Genomic DNA, 13,765 nt, shown 5'->3' with positions numbered 1-13,765 from the left:
TGATAATTTGCCAGAGTAACATCACTGAATTAGGAAGTAGGTAGCCTTTGTACCTAGTCTTTTATGGCGCGTAGAGTTGAAGAATCTAAAATATTGTGACACAGCGCCTTTTTGCCTTCGTGACACAAAAACAAAGTGATAATTTACCAGCTTAAGGCGTAGCAACCGTAAGTTAGAAGTAGATAGCCCTGTTTCCATTATTTTTATAGCGTATAAGTTTTAAGAGTCTCAAATATCGAATAGAATTGCCACAGAGAACCTTTACATTTTTCATTTTTATCAAAATATGATCGGCTACTTGGTCAAGTGGTGAGCGCCCTTGCGCGACACTCGGAATGATACAGGCTCGACACCGCTTAAAAGCATTCGGCTTAGGGAACGTTCAAATATTACGTAACGCTTTTTTTCGAATTTTTGACCCCCCCCCTCCCCCATGTAACGCCAACGTAACGCTTTTTTCAATCCCCCCCCTCCCCCATGTAACGCTTTTTCACTACGAATTCAGCACAAAAAACTACCATTCCGTACTCGAAAGCGTTACGTAACGTTTTGCTTGAACCCCCTCCCCCCCGATGTGACGCTAACGTAACGCTTTGCATAAACCCCCCCTCCCCCTCGTAGGCGTTACGTAATATTTGAACGTTCCCTTAATGGTGCACAGAAAGACTGGCTCTCTATTTTAAATCTTTAATCACTGGACATTAACCCGGTACTTCAGAAAATCAAAATGCGCTTAGAAACCGACCTTTATAAATGGAATAGTTAATTATAATTTAAGTCGTATCACATTCAGTGTTCTGCATAGCCGAGTGGTGAGAGCCCTGGAACGGCCATCGAAAGGGCGCCGGTTCGACACCGCTCATGAGCAAGCAGCTGTGCCTTTGGTAGATTGGCTTCCTTGCCTTCCCGTCCACTTAATCTAAACCTTAAATCACCGGGTGTAAGCCTGGATACGACAAACAAAAAACTAGGTTTTGAGTAACCAAGCAAGAGAAAGAAAACCATTTGGTGTTTGTTCAGGCAAAAACAAAGTACATCGCTGCGGCCAGACAGATGAAAGAGTACGAAGACGAAAAATATCAACAGTGGGTTGAATACGTCGAGTCTGCCTTGCCTGGGTTTCTCAAGCGAAATCTGTTAGCACGGCCCGTCCCGCCACCTACCCCAGCTGCTGGTAAGTATCATACGAAGCATCTCCCTATCGATGTACACTAATTGCTATTTCATATTTTTGCAAACACAAGCATTTTGTATTTTAAGCATAACACATCGCACGTAAGAATTTCTCTGTGCTCGAGTGCAATATGTTTGCGGTTGTGAAATTTTTATCATGAATTGGAAACATGAATTGTCATGAATTGAATTGGAAACGCGGTTTTAAATCGAGCGTACAACGTATATGATACGAAACGGTTCCTCCATTATTTTGCCAGTTGTTAATCCCACGCTCTACAGATTAACCGTTTGAGAGCGTTTTATTATATGTTTTTTAATCAGTTATTAAACGTTTTTGCAGTGGGCAGTTCTACCGGACCCCCTCAAACTCCAGCTCAATTTGAAGCCATTGAATCAGCAGAGGACATGGATATACAGAACATAGGTGCAGTGCTAATGTTGTGCTCTTTGCTCACTTCGGTTTTGTTCACCACTTTTAAAGTAAAAGCTACAAACATGTTTTGACATTCAGTTTCTTGAAAACAGTTTTACGTTGCAGCTGGGGGCTAGATGGCGACACCATTTTGTTGCCTCCTCTTAATATCTTATGACGTTGCAACAACTAAAAAGATTTCAAAAGCCGGTTGACATATTACACACGTTGACATTATATGTCGAAAAACGGTAAATTGTTTCCATTTGATTCTATTTGAATGAGCGTGACTGAAGATGATCTAGCTTCTAGCTGATCGAAATCGATTTTTAGCTATATATGATTGAACTGACTCGTGTGAAAATAAATTCGTGTGCATTACAAGACATGTAACCGAGTCGTTCATATCAAGCATTGTTGTGGGTTTGACACCTGTCAGAATATATTTCATTTTCTAAATTAACTCGGCCATTTTTGTTTCAGACACAAAGAACGGAGGCGCACAGTATGTCGTTAATTTTGCTTCAGAATTGCAAGAGATAACAACCGAAACGAAATACATGGAACAGCTGGGCTTTTCAGTGCCGGATTTAGCCCGAAATGTTGCTTTGCAAGAAGACAAGTACTTCACTTACATTAGCGGCCTCACTCAAATGCTCAACCGATACCACACCTTACTGGGATCCTTGGAGCAGGCAGAGGTAGGCACAGTTGTCATTTCTAGCCTTTCAATGTTAAGGCACCGTTTGCAAAGACTATGTTACTTTTTAAACGAGAAAAATTGAAAACCAGAGTAAACTAGTTTAATCTGCCTAGAATCAAACGATTGTTACGTTTCAGTAAAAAGTTTCATGTTTGTGGATGGCATGCTCATTCAGGGGTGTTCATTGTTTGGATTATCGGGCCAAGTTTATCTGATACCAAATAGATCTTCATCGCAGCCACACCTTAAAGGCTGAAATAAGAACCAACGCATTAAAATAGAAAGTGGTGTCTTTAAGTAAAGATTTGATGCATGCTTGGAGCTAGGATATTGGCATAACTTTTGCTACAATAAGGTGCGGGAAATTGCTTTGTTGCTAAAGTTTGACAGCATAACTTCAAGAACTGTTCTGTTATAGCTGATATTGTTACCACGCCATCCACAAAACAATTATGACAGCCTGACGGCAGACTAGAAGTCTGGAAACTCTTGCATCAAATCTATCGGCTAAATTCATGCATTTGTGTATTCAAGATGTTTTAACTCTTTTTCTCCATGGAATAGATCCAACTTCTTGAAGATCATATCAAGGAGTTAAAAAGAGTCCTTCGCCCTGGATACAAGAGACTAAATTGGAATTCACTTGGAATCCAGGTTTGTTTGCACTTTCATAGTTGCTTTTACCAAGCATCAAAACTGCCAATTATTATTTAAAGTGTAGTTTGGCCATTGTGAAAGACGGAAAATGTTAAAATTATCATCATCATCATGTTCCTTCTTCGTATTGAGAGTTGGGTACAATGCACCGTTGTTCACGATCATGAGATTTTCGTACCGCACTTTTATAATTTAATTTTGTCCATTTAGAGATGTTTATTGTTCAAATTATTCTTGGTCTGCCTTTGTTTCTTTTACCATTTATCATAACTTTTTAAAATATAAAAAAATTTACAAATTTATAACTACAGTTTTCTCAAATTTTACTGGAAAATAATTTTGTTTTTAATGACAACTTTGAGGAAGTCTGATTATGACGTTATAAGAATTGACGTAACGTTGCATGACTTCACGCAGGATTACATCTCACGGTGCGGAATCGCTATTGGAAAGTTCGAGTCACTTGTCAATCAAATACAGAAGAATGCTAAAGACATAGAAAGCAGGATACAAATGATCAGATCAGCTGATTTGTTCAAACGAGCCCCTCTTAAACCGGGGGCTACATTACCCAGCGTCAAGGTAAATGTTTTTTTTTTATCAGAAAGCTATTGATTTTGCGACAGAGTTTTCGATTTTGTTTCGATTGGTCTAGGCTACTTTTTATTGTTTGTCAAGGAATGTTGCAATTTTGCTTGAAAGTTTTGTTTTTTCAATTTCAAGTGATGATTAGTAAGACGAAAAATGCTTCAGTTGTGGCATCAGCCAAACAGCTAACTTCGTCCTTTTCACATGTGCGTCTGCAAACGTTAAATCAATGCAAAAAGTGCGGATTTGCTGTATAGGTAGCCTCAATGTATTGTCTGATCACCAGGAATTCTTTGAACACATCGAGCGGGAACGACGACGGGACCTGACCTCCTTGAGCAGAAAGTACCGCGCCATCGGTCCACTGCTGACCAAGATGGAAGGCTTGGTGGCCCATACTAACACCGGAAAGTCACCAAAATTACACAAGTACGTTCAAAATAGAGGTTATTGTAGTTTCTGTAATCTGTATGCTTATTGGTGTATTCGTGTGTATCTTAGAAAGTTTTTTATTCTTCTTTAATTGTTTTAAAATTTCGTGGTTAAATTTTTATGCTGTTGTTCCAACTTTGAATTTTAATTTTATTTTATTTTATTAATAACTGCGCGTTCTATCTATGTAAGCAATAACCTAACTGTTGCGGCATCTTTTAATTTATGATTTGCTCCCCCGATTAAGGTATAATTTAAAAAGTGTTCTATGGCATGTTGAGACTTTAATTTTTCAACTGATCCGACTAGGTATGTAATTCTCAAATTATTAATTTACTTAATTGACTGCTTTATTTTTTAAGATATTACGAACATTGGGAGAAGCAGACTTTCGACGCCTTAACTGAGCTTGTTGTAAGAAACTTGACCTTGTTCAACACAGGTTTGTAATTGGTGTTTTTCGCTTAGTTTATCAAATGAGCAATATGTGAGCTGTGGCCTGATGCCGAAATTGAGTAAATCTTGGTCTGGCAAATCACTTGTAGTCCATCAAGATTGAGAGTTTCATAGCCTTGTTTAACGGAAAGGACAATAGTGAGAGCGACGTATCGGGTAAAAACCACTAAGGAGAAAACGATTGAAACACTGATGGATATGCTAGGAGACTATTAAACAGCTAGCAAGGGCACACGGAGTAAGATGGTATGGACATGTACTAAGGAGGGATGAAAAAAGTTTTCTTCGAAAGGCATTGACTTTAAAGGTAGATGGAAAGGACGTCCAAAAAGAACCTGGTGAAGGATAAGGTGAGGAATGAAGACATTGTCAGACTGAAGGAAAATGAGATGGAGAATAGGAGTGAAGGCAATTGCTGCAAGGAAAGAGTCCTGACCACAGGATGTCGATAAGAAACTATACTTATTTTTAATTTAACCTTACAAAGTTATACCCGGCAGGGTTGCCATTGATATTCAGCAGCCTGAAATTTTACGCAAAGTTAATTAAATTTTAATACTTTTCATGCTCAGGTTGTCAAAGTCTCATTTATACTTTTCAGCTGTGAATGGCAACACTCAGCTGATGCAAATGGAAACAATCTTGTCAACGCCAGAGATCGTCCTTCACCCTCCCGCCAAGGAAGTCTACCAACTAACCATGCAATGCGTGAGAGACTGCATAGAATCAACCAAGAATTTTGTTCGTTGGATGGCTGGTAAGACTTATGTTTACTTTACGATGTCGCAGTGGCGTACAGTTGAAACCGCTTGATCTTAAAAAGAACCGTTTAATGTTCCTGGATTTTTGCAGTTTCTGTTTTTCTTTAGGAACATGCACCGAGACTCCTCCTCAGCAGGCTGAGGGTCAGGATGAACCAGTCCTCATCAGTTTTTTCTTTGATGTTGCAATGAATCCAAAGATCGGGGAGCTTTTCGTAAGCATCACCGGAAACATGCAAAAGATCCTTTCCAACTTGACAAAGTTCCTCGGTCAACGTAAGTATCGACTGTAGTTTCCACCTAGCCCTTTCGCTTGTTATTTTAGTTGCGCGTTTGGTCAGTTACAACTGTGCTTAAGAATACTTACGCTGTTTGTGGAAGGTTTATAACAAAGTTGAAACAGATAAATTATGTTTCCATTTTTTTTCTTTTATACCTCAAAGACAGCATCATTAATATGGCTGTAGAGAAGATGGCACATGACAGTAACGTTGACTATTATTATTATTCGATTTTCTACGATTTTTATGTTAAATAAGTTCTCTTGTCAACGTTTCTTTTTGAATTTGGAGGAAAATATTTGAAGCAAAGTAGCAGCATTTACTTTTGATGTGAGAACAGAATAATTTTACAACTTTTTTTGGTAGGTTCTGATTCAGATCGCTTGTAGCACTAATTTTCAAAGCTGCGTGTCTGCATAGGTTTAAGTTTTAGTCTCGACTCGAATAAAGTAACAAAGTTTTTAAAAAAATGCAACACGACGACTTGTTTATATTTCATGGTCTACCACATAGTTGTTAATATTATATGTAGTTATCCTGTAGAACTTGCATATAGTTGCACCTGAAGGAACCTTCGAAAAGTGTCACTGTAGAGAAATGTCACGATAACTGACGTCACTATAGCCGAATTCTACTGTACTGTGTTACGTTCCAACGTCAGAGCTTGCTTGGACGAGCTAACGTGCTTTTTATTTCAGCTAAATGGAAGCGGTACAGAGCGCTGTGGAAGTTGGAAAAGACCATTGTGATGGAGAAGTTCGCTTCAAAGAATCCGTCTTGTGTGGCCTACGATGACAAGCTGCTGTTTTATAGCAGAATCGCAGAAGACGTTTTTTTGCAAGCAACGCCAAAAGTAAGTGATAAAATAACTGTACTATATATATTATTATTTGTATATTTATGTATATTATTACTGTGGTAGTTGCGTGAAATCACTTGGGATTTGAATTAAATTTGTTCCTACAAATTGTATTTTTTCAACCACATTTTCATTGAGCTTCCCTTCCTCCACATTATATTTCCGATACAAAAAATGTAATTAGGTGAGAAGCATAGCAACTGAAGATTTTTTTTTTTCAGGATGAAGGCTGTGTCCGTTTGAATCTTCTACCTCTGGCTCTTACAGTTAAAGAGCATGCTTTGATGTGGGTTCAATCCCTGGGGAAGCTTCTAAACGAATCCGCAAAAGAGAACCTCTATTCTCTCAGAGACATGCTGGTATGTGCCCTGAAGAATGTTTAGTTAAGATATATAATCACCAGCCAACCCCTCTTAACCGAACTCAATTTGAACCTAACCAAATTAGTCCAATTAAGCGGGAGGTTCGATTTTACAAAAATTTTGTGTAAAAACAGAGATAGGACGAATGAAACTGGCTCGATTAAACGCCAATTTCAAATGAGGTTGTCTACAAATGTTAAACGGGCTCATCTGCTTCTGGAAGGTGGCAGATTTTTGTTCAATCTAATTGAACGTACATCATCAGTGATGTATGTATCATAATAGTGATGGTTATACCATGAAAGTAAAGTGAGTGATCTAATTTTTAAGATACGTGTAAGCGATTGAAAATTCACCTTTGCCGGCAAAGGGTGAAAAATTCACTGGATTTTTATTGTTATTTTTTCAAGCACGTCATGATGAGGTTTTAACGGTTCAATCGTTTGTGACAAATAGGAACGTAACTGTCTTAAGCGATCATGAAAATACTAAATTCACTAAAATAAATCATAGACAATATTATGCATAATTTTGTTGCCTTCAGCAATCTCTTTAGTTTGCTTACTTCTTAGTAGGCTACAGATGTATACGAATATAGCACAGCTTATGGTATGATGCTGAGTATATTGTGTGAAGTTGGCAAAAATCTATATATAGAAGCTTGGTTGAAGTATGGTTTTGGTACTTTCACTAAATGCACAAAAACAGTTTGAGATTTACAATAGTCAAGCCAGGAAAATAATTATGCAATTTGTTATCTACGATATCAATAAAGTGATTCGTATTTCTTTGTGAAACTCACCGTTCTCATGTAATCTTATGTTCAGACACAAATGAGTAAGGATCTTGAAAAGGTTCCCATCACTTTGGAGGATTTGAAGTTTGTTTTGGGAACAATATCGAACATTAAAGCTTCTTCCTTGGATGTGGAGACTAGGATCGTAGACATTGCAGAAAGGTACCGAAACCCATAAAGAAACATTGCATAACAAAAAACTATTTCCATCATTAAGTCTTATTATCATACCCCGATTATGGTGTAGTCAGCTTTGCAAAGACTGATCTAATTAATAACATTTTAGCTATGATGTCAAACCCACAATATCAGACCAGTTCCGTACCTGTTAGGGAACGACAGCTCCAGAATGCTTAGGTTCTTTCGGACTCCACACCCCTGCATAGGGCCATGAAGTCGGACCAAACGTACCCGGATCCACATTCTCTTAAAGGCTGGCTCTAGCCACGCTGAAATTCGTTCAACCAACATAACTTTGATTTTCTCTCCACCGCCCATATCGAGATCAGAATTTTAATACTACATAATAGAAAATACCTTTTTTTAAATAATGCTAATCGTTTTTATTCGATTTAAACAAATTATCAGATTAAAAATTGAGGTTAATGACTCTAACCTGTTGATGCTTCTACATCTTATTTCATTCTTCGTATTCATTTCGTGTCAGAAATGGAATGAAAATACCCGCTACTGCATATGATCTACTAGCGCTCCAATGACCGGATAAAGATGGCAAACCCGTGAAGGCGTCACTGCGTGCATGGAGATTTACAATACTTTAGTAGTGTAGTTGATGTCTGATGGTGGTGATGACGAGTGTAATTGGCTACATCTCTGTGGCTGTACAGTCACTAAGTTTTAGCACTAAAAAGTACTAAATGAACCTTTTTTGTTTCGCTCAGGTACCGAACCATTGCAATGTACAAAATCGAGTTTTCTGAAGAAGAGGAAGAGTTAGTTGCATCCATGAAGCAAACATGGGATGACTTGTTCCTCCATGCCAAGGTAGGCTCATCACTTTTCAAAGGAAATGACTTTCTGTGTCGGAAATCTTTTATGTGGTTGCGTGTTTAACAGTTTGAAAACGTGCAGCAGAGAAGATGTTCTCAACTGAGACAAAGTTGCCTTTTAGAAGAGGGATTTTCAATCTGGCCTCAGAGGCGCATGCGGTACTAACCCTTCGTTTTTACAGTCCCTGATTTGTGGATTAAAAAAAGATAAGTTATAAAAGAATATGTTATTTAGTCTATCACAAGGGTTTTAACTTTTTGTGTGGCTTTTGAAACGTTGGTTTGCCCCGGCTGCTGAAAAGATTGAGGACTACTGTTTAAGAAATGCTAAACAAGAAAGTGTTTTTTTTTCAATCTCTTCATATCAGCACGATAACGAACGATAGGCATGCATGTGACATAAATTACTGGTGCGATACTGCTGAGCACAGCCTCGTAGGCGAAATAAGTGTTTATGGCTGTCACTTCTCGCTACACTCTGATATCAAGCATGACCACTTTTCTGTGCAAGCTGCGCATTTTCGGCTACCTGTACTTCTATATCATAAAGTCATACATGTAATAGTTTGATCTGTTAGAAGAGAACCAAATGAATGGTGGATTGATGAAAACAAATGGAGAGCCTTTAAAAAGCATGATATTTCTATTCAGGTCGTCGATGTCGGATTGACCAGCGTCAAAATCAAGTTCACTGAAATCACCCAGCAGCAAATTTCTCAGTTTAAAATCGAGCTTGAAGCATTTGCCGACCAGTTTCACGAAGTTGGCCCTGGAGCTGTCGGGTCTGACTTGGACCACGGGTTAAAGATCCTGGCCGAATTTAGAAAGGACCTTGCCAAATACGAAAACGAAAGGTAGAGCAACCGAATGCGCAAACAAGAGAGTTTGAAAATTTTAGATTAAAAGTTATTTTTGGACGTTTGATAGCTTTTGTATGGAGAAAAAATTTTTGTAGTTTTGCTAGCGTAGCTGCAGCTTTTTTGTTTTCCTGAACTCAGTCTGTTGTTATAAATACATTATACAGTACAGTCTATCAGCGTAACGTATTTGATATTTTAAGGTTAGCAAGACATACTTCTAATAGCAATTATTGTTCAATACTGTTCACCACCGACCAACGGTAGATGAAGCTTTTTTGCATAATCTAATTTTCATAACTCAATAGTATTATTTGGACTGGAGAAATAAATAAACTTTCCACAGACAAGAGTTGACCAACGCGGAAAAGCTGTTCGATCTAACAATCACACCCTACCCCAACCTTGTCAAGGTGCAAAACGAAATGAGAGGACTGGAGCAGATCTATGCTCTGTATGAGGAGCAGAGGAATGCAAGGGAGGAGTGGGCGCAGACGCTGTGGGCGAATCTCAACGTCAATTTGGTATGGAATGTTGTCAGAATTGTGCATTGCAAGCTAGCTCTTTCTTGTTTCTTCACATAATTAAACCATTTTATTTTAAATTCCTCAAATGTTTTGTGTGTTTGGTAAAGTCACTAAACGGTTGCTAACAATCGCTACATTCTCAATATTAATGGATAATGAAAATTAATAATAATGATCAATAACTGTTAGGTTTCTGGGCAGCCGATTTGTAGCAAGAATCAGCATTGTGCTGATAGCGGGGAAGAACGCCCCTTCTTTACAAATCAATAACTGTATTATATTGCTAGTTGTTGTGTTGTTGTAATTGTACGGTACTTTCACGTCATTTTACGCGCCCGTGGCATCCAGTTAACCAAACAAGCAGTCGTCATAAAGTGTCTTGCTCAAGAATACAATAATAATAATCAATGACAGACGGGGTATCGAACACCAAGCATCTCGATTCAAAACCTTTAGCTCGACCATTAGGCCACGCTTACCGTTACTTTTGCACTGTGGGCTTTTTCGAAAACCACTAGAACTAAGTAATAAATTTCTAGCAAGCATTAATGACTTGTAAGTCACTGATCTCCGGTTCTGATTGTAACATGCCCTTGCAGAAAATCTGCGTATGGCCAATATGGTTTTAATTTCTAGGCTCAACTTGTTCATTTCTATGCATTAGTTAAAATCTTTTCAAATGTTTTTTCAGTTGATTGAAGGAATAGATGGATTTGTTAAGAAGCTGAAGAAGATGTCGAAACAAGTCAAAGCTCTTCCTGCTGCTCAACATCTGGATGCTAAAATGAGAGAATTTAAGGAAGCGGTTCCTCTCTTCCTAGATCTTAAAAACGAAGCTCTTCGCGAAAGGTAAGTTTTATAGCAGAGGTTTTACTGGTGAGGTAATTTTACTTAACAGTGAATAGTGTTACGAATTAGTTAATACTCTAATAAGAATTTAAAGTTCAACACATACTGTGATATCCTCAAATATAGTTATTACTATCTAACACCTCTACACTCTACAGTCTGTTTCACCCTAAAAGGAGGTTCATCAGAAGGTCCTTATTCAAATAGAATCATTCTATTTGAATAAGGACTTTCTGATATTCTCTTTTTAAAGTGAAACGGGCTGTAGAGTGTAGAGGTTTTAGAAAGAAATAACTATATTTGATTTAATTTGCTCTGCTTGGCTTTTTTTGCCTGGCATTTAGCACTTTTTGTAGTATTAATAGTATTTATTACTGCGATATCCTGGTGTAATTAGACAAGACACTCAACATCTGATGGCGAGCAAAATGTTGCTCTCTTGTCTAGTTATTTTCATATACTTGATTTTGTAGTATTATTAGGCTTATGCACAGTAATGGAAGATTTAAATTGAAGAATTTCCCAAGTTCACCCATGCACATAGGAAGCATTGACTTCACTGATCCATTGTTGCATGAACCGCGTTGTAAAAACACAAACAAAAACTACTGTATATTCTTTTTTCGTTTGTTTGTTAAATAATTGGAAGATAATACAAGCAAGCCAATCCCATGTCCATCTTCAGGCACGCCTTTAAGTGTCTTTCCAAAGGCACAGCCGCATGCTCTTGAGCGGTGTCAAACCGGCATCCTTTCAAGCGTCGTATCAAGGCTCTCACCTGTAGTTTTATATGTTACTGCAAGTTGCGTTTTCCTATCTAGTGCAGCTTTATGAGCCTTACAAATTACACTTATCGAAGCCTCTTGTATGTTTTCTGCTCAGACATTGGAAGGAACTGATGACCAAGACCGGCAAAGACTTTGACATGAATCCCGACACATTCACACTGGAAAACTTGTTTTCGATGGATCTTCACAATTACGCCAACACCATTGCTGAAATCGTTACCGCAGCTGCAAAGGAACTGAGCATCGAGAAAGGCTTGAAAGAGGTTGGATATTGTAATATCTTTCTCCTTAAAAAAAGTTTAAAGAAACACATGATATCTGTGTCGAAATACCCGTGAACATTTTATTGCGTTCCCTATGTTGGTTTCAATGATCCTTTAACGTTTTTATGTAGATCAATGATAATTATTTTTTGAAGATTGCAGCCACAAAAAATAACAATTATATTTTTAAGCTTTCAAGACACTTTTTTTTCATTTCTATTGGTAAATCTTAACTTCAACTATGTTGCATTGTTGATCGCAAATGACGATGCAATCTCGTTCAGGTTGTAGAGACGTGGGAAGCCATGAAGTTCACGGTGATCAAGTACATGAAAGGAACTCAAGATAGAGGCTTTATTTTAGGTAAGTTAAGAAGTTCTATTCTTGTTTTCTGGTACTAGATGACCATCGTACTTCTTTTCATGCCGCAACCTGTGAACATGAGATACTAATTTTACACACACACAAAGGAAAAAGCAGAATTTAAGCTGGGATTTAAACTTGTATAATATGGACTTTCAAACCTACTATATTTTTTATCATATACAATGCTTTGATATTAGGCCCACTGGCCAACTCATGACCAACAACCTGAAGCGCTATTTAGTTGTTATTTGTAAAATTTTGTAGATGCGTTTTGTTTCTTGCATTTTTTTGTGGAATTATACAGAAAGCGATTATTTATTCGACCATATTTGCTGCTTTCAACTGCGAGAAGAATTGAGAGATAGACGTTTTTTTGTAGGCTAGGGTACCAACTGCAAACATTTCGCGTACCAGTGATGGTAACACCAGTAGTCCAGTATCACGGCTGCCATTTCTTCTTTCTCAGCCTTGTTTACTGAACCAGTGCAAACCCAGATAATCCCAGTAACAAAACCTGGCTTGTAACATCATTCTTAGCCGGTTTCGAACCAGGATCTGAGGATTGGAAGCTAAGTGTCCAACCCACTGAGTCATTCCGTCGTTGATTTTGAAAAATAAAGCAACGTCACGTGGCTGTGGTGTCGAGTTGCATTATATAATGTTTGTTAAACGTAAAATAACAGGATTTTACTTGCTCTTTTCAAGGTTCGGTTGATGAAGTGATGCAGATTCTGGATGACAATGCCATGAATCTTCAGAGTATGTCTGCGTCCCGGTTCGTGGGACCGTTCCTCACCTCGGTGCAGAATTGGGAGAAGGGATTGTCTTTGATTGGAGAGGTTAGTAGTGGAGCTTGCTTTTCTGTTTGCGTTGTCTTTTCTGCACACCAAAGGACATCACATACTACGAGATCGTGAAAATTAAGTTTGGCATTCAGTAAAGTGAATAAGTTGCAACTTTAACAAGCAAGACTTCTCTTTTGTATAATCGGGAAACTTGATAACAACTGAACTGGAAGCTGGAAGAAGAACTTGTTGTGAGACGTCAACGTAAAAAGACGCACCGTAAAAGTATCTGACAGCAAACGTTTCACGTCAGCCGCGTGGCATGTTATCCCGTACTACAATGACACGCCACGGATTAATAAAAATATCTGTAAATCAGTTTCCTTAAGCCATATCAGTGTTGACGTTTTTTAACGCTGTCTTCCTGCAGATTGTATACAGATATTTATACGTTAGTATTTCGTCAGTAATCACTAATATTATCATCACAATAACGTGCTTCAGGTATGCGATGTGTGGATGGTCGTCCAAAGGAAGTGGATGTATCTTGAATCCATTTTCATTGGTGGTGATATCAGGTGGGGGAGAGATAGCTTTTACATATAGTAAGCTTTATTAATGGTTAAAAGCATACACAATCCTAAAGAGGCTGGATGATTAATTAATGTGTGCGTACTGTCAAACAAATCAATGGACAGACCTAGATGATAAAACTAAACTTTAAAAAAATAAGTAATTGATTTATTGCATTAGGCATAATTATACACTTTTTTATTTAAACAAGTATGCATGTTGCTTTACTATTCACAAGGAGCTACAAGTAGGCTGGTGCGTCAG

At 38.0% G+C, this 13,765-nt stretch overlaps 1 protein-coding gene across 1 annotated transcript in view; it reads left to right on the top strand.

The window, feature by feature from the left end:
- LOC145785113 (dynein axonemal heavy chain 10-like) overlaps positions 1 to 13,765 on the top strand; it is a 68,188-nt gene that overhangs the window by 10,102 nt on the left and 44,321 nt on the right. Inside the window, exons 17-36 of the mRNA XM_082596815.1 lie at positions 1,021 to 1,174; positions 1,517 to 1,600; positions 2,072 to 2,289; positions 2,856 to 2,945; positions 3,366 to 3,530; positions 3,823 to 3,965; positions 4,331 to 4,410; positions 5,026 to 5,181; positions 5,294 to 5,461; positions 6,165 to 6,319; positions 6,547 to 6,684; positions 7,515 to 7,645; positions 8,386 to 8,488; positions 9,145 to 9,347; positions 9,697 to 9,874; positions 10,569 to 10,726; positions 11,609 to 11,777; positions 12,062 to 12,140; positions 12,849 to 12,982; positions 13,433 to 13,506. Of these exons, the coding sequence (XP_082452941.1) occupies positions 1,021 to 1,174; positions 1,517 to 1,600; positions 2,072 to 2,289; positions 2,856 to 2,945; positions 3,366 to 3,530; positions 3,823 to 3,965; positions 4,331 to 4,410; positions 5,026 to 5,181; positions 5,294 to 5,461; positions 6,165 to 6,319; positions 6,547 to 6,684; positions 7,515 to 7,645; positions 8,386 to 8,488; positions 9,145 to 9,347; positions 9,697 to 9,874; positions 10,569 to 10,726; positions 11,609 to 11,777; positions 12,062 to 12,140; positions 12,849 to 12,982; positions 13,433 to 13,506 (2,780 nt within the window). The remainder of the gene's footprint in view (positions 1 to 1,020; positions 1,175 to 1,516; positions 1,601 to 2,071; positions 2,290 to 2,855; positions 2,946 to 3,365; positions 3,531 to 3,822; positions 3,966 to 4,330; positions 4,411 to 5,025; positions 5,182 to 5,293; positions 5,462 to 6,164; positions 6,320 to 6,546; positions 6,685 to 7,514; positions 7,646 to 8,385; positions 8,489 to 9,144; positions 9,348 to 9,696; positions 9,875 to 10,568; positions 10,727 to 11,608; positions 11,778 to 12,061; positions 12,141 to 12,848; positions 12,983 to 13,432; positions 13,507 to 13,765) is intronic.

This window comes from Aplidium turbinatum, chromosome 16 (assembly GCF_918807975.1).
Source record: "Aplidium turbinatum chromosome 16, kaAplTurb1.1, whole genome shotgun sequence".
Lineage (NCBI taxonomy): Eukaryota > Metazoa > Chordata > Ascidiacea > Aplousobranchia > Polyclinidae > Aplidium > Aplidium turbinatum.
Note: the sequence above shows the minus strand (reverse complement) of the source record. Positions and strands in the feature narration are given on the sequence as shown.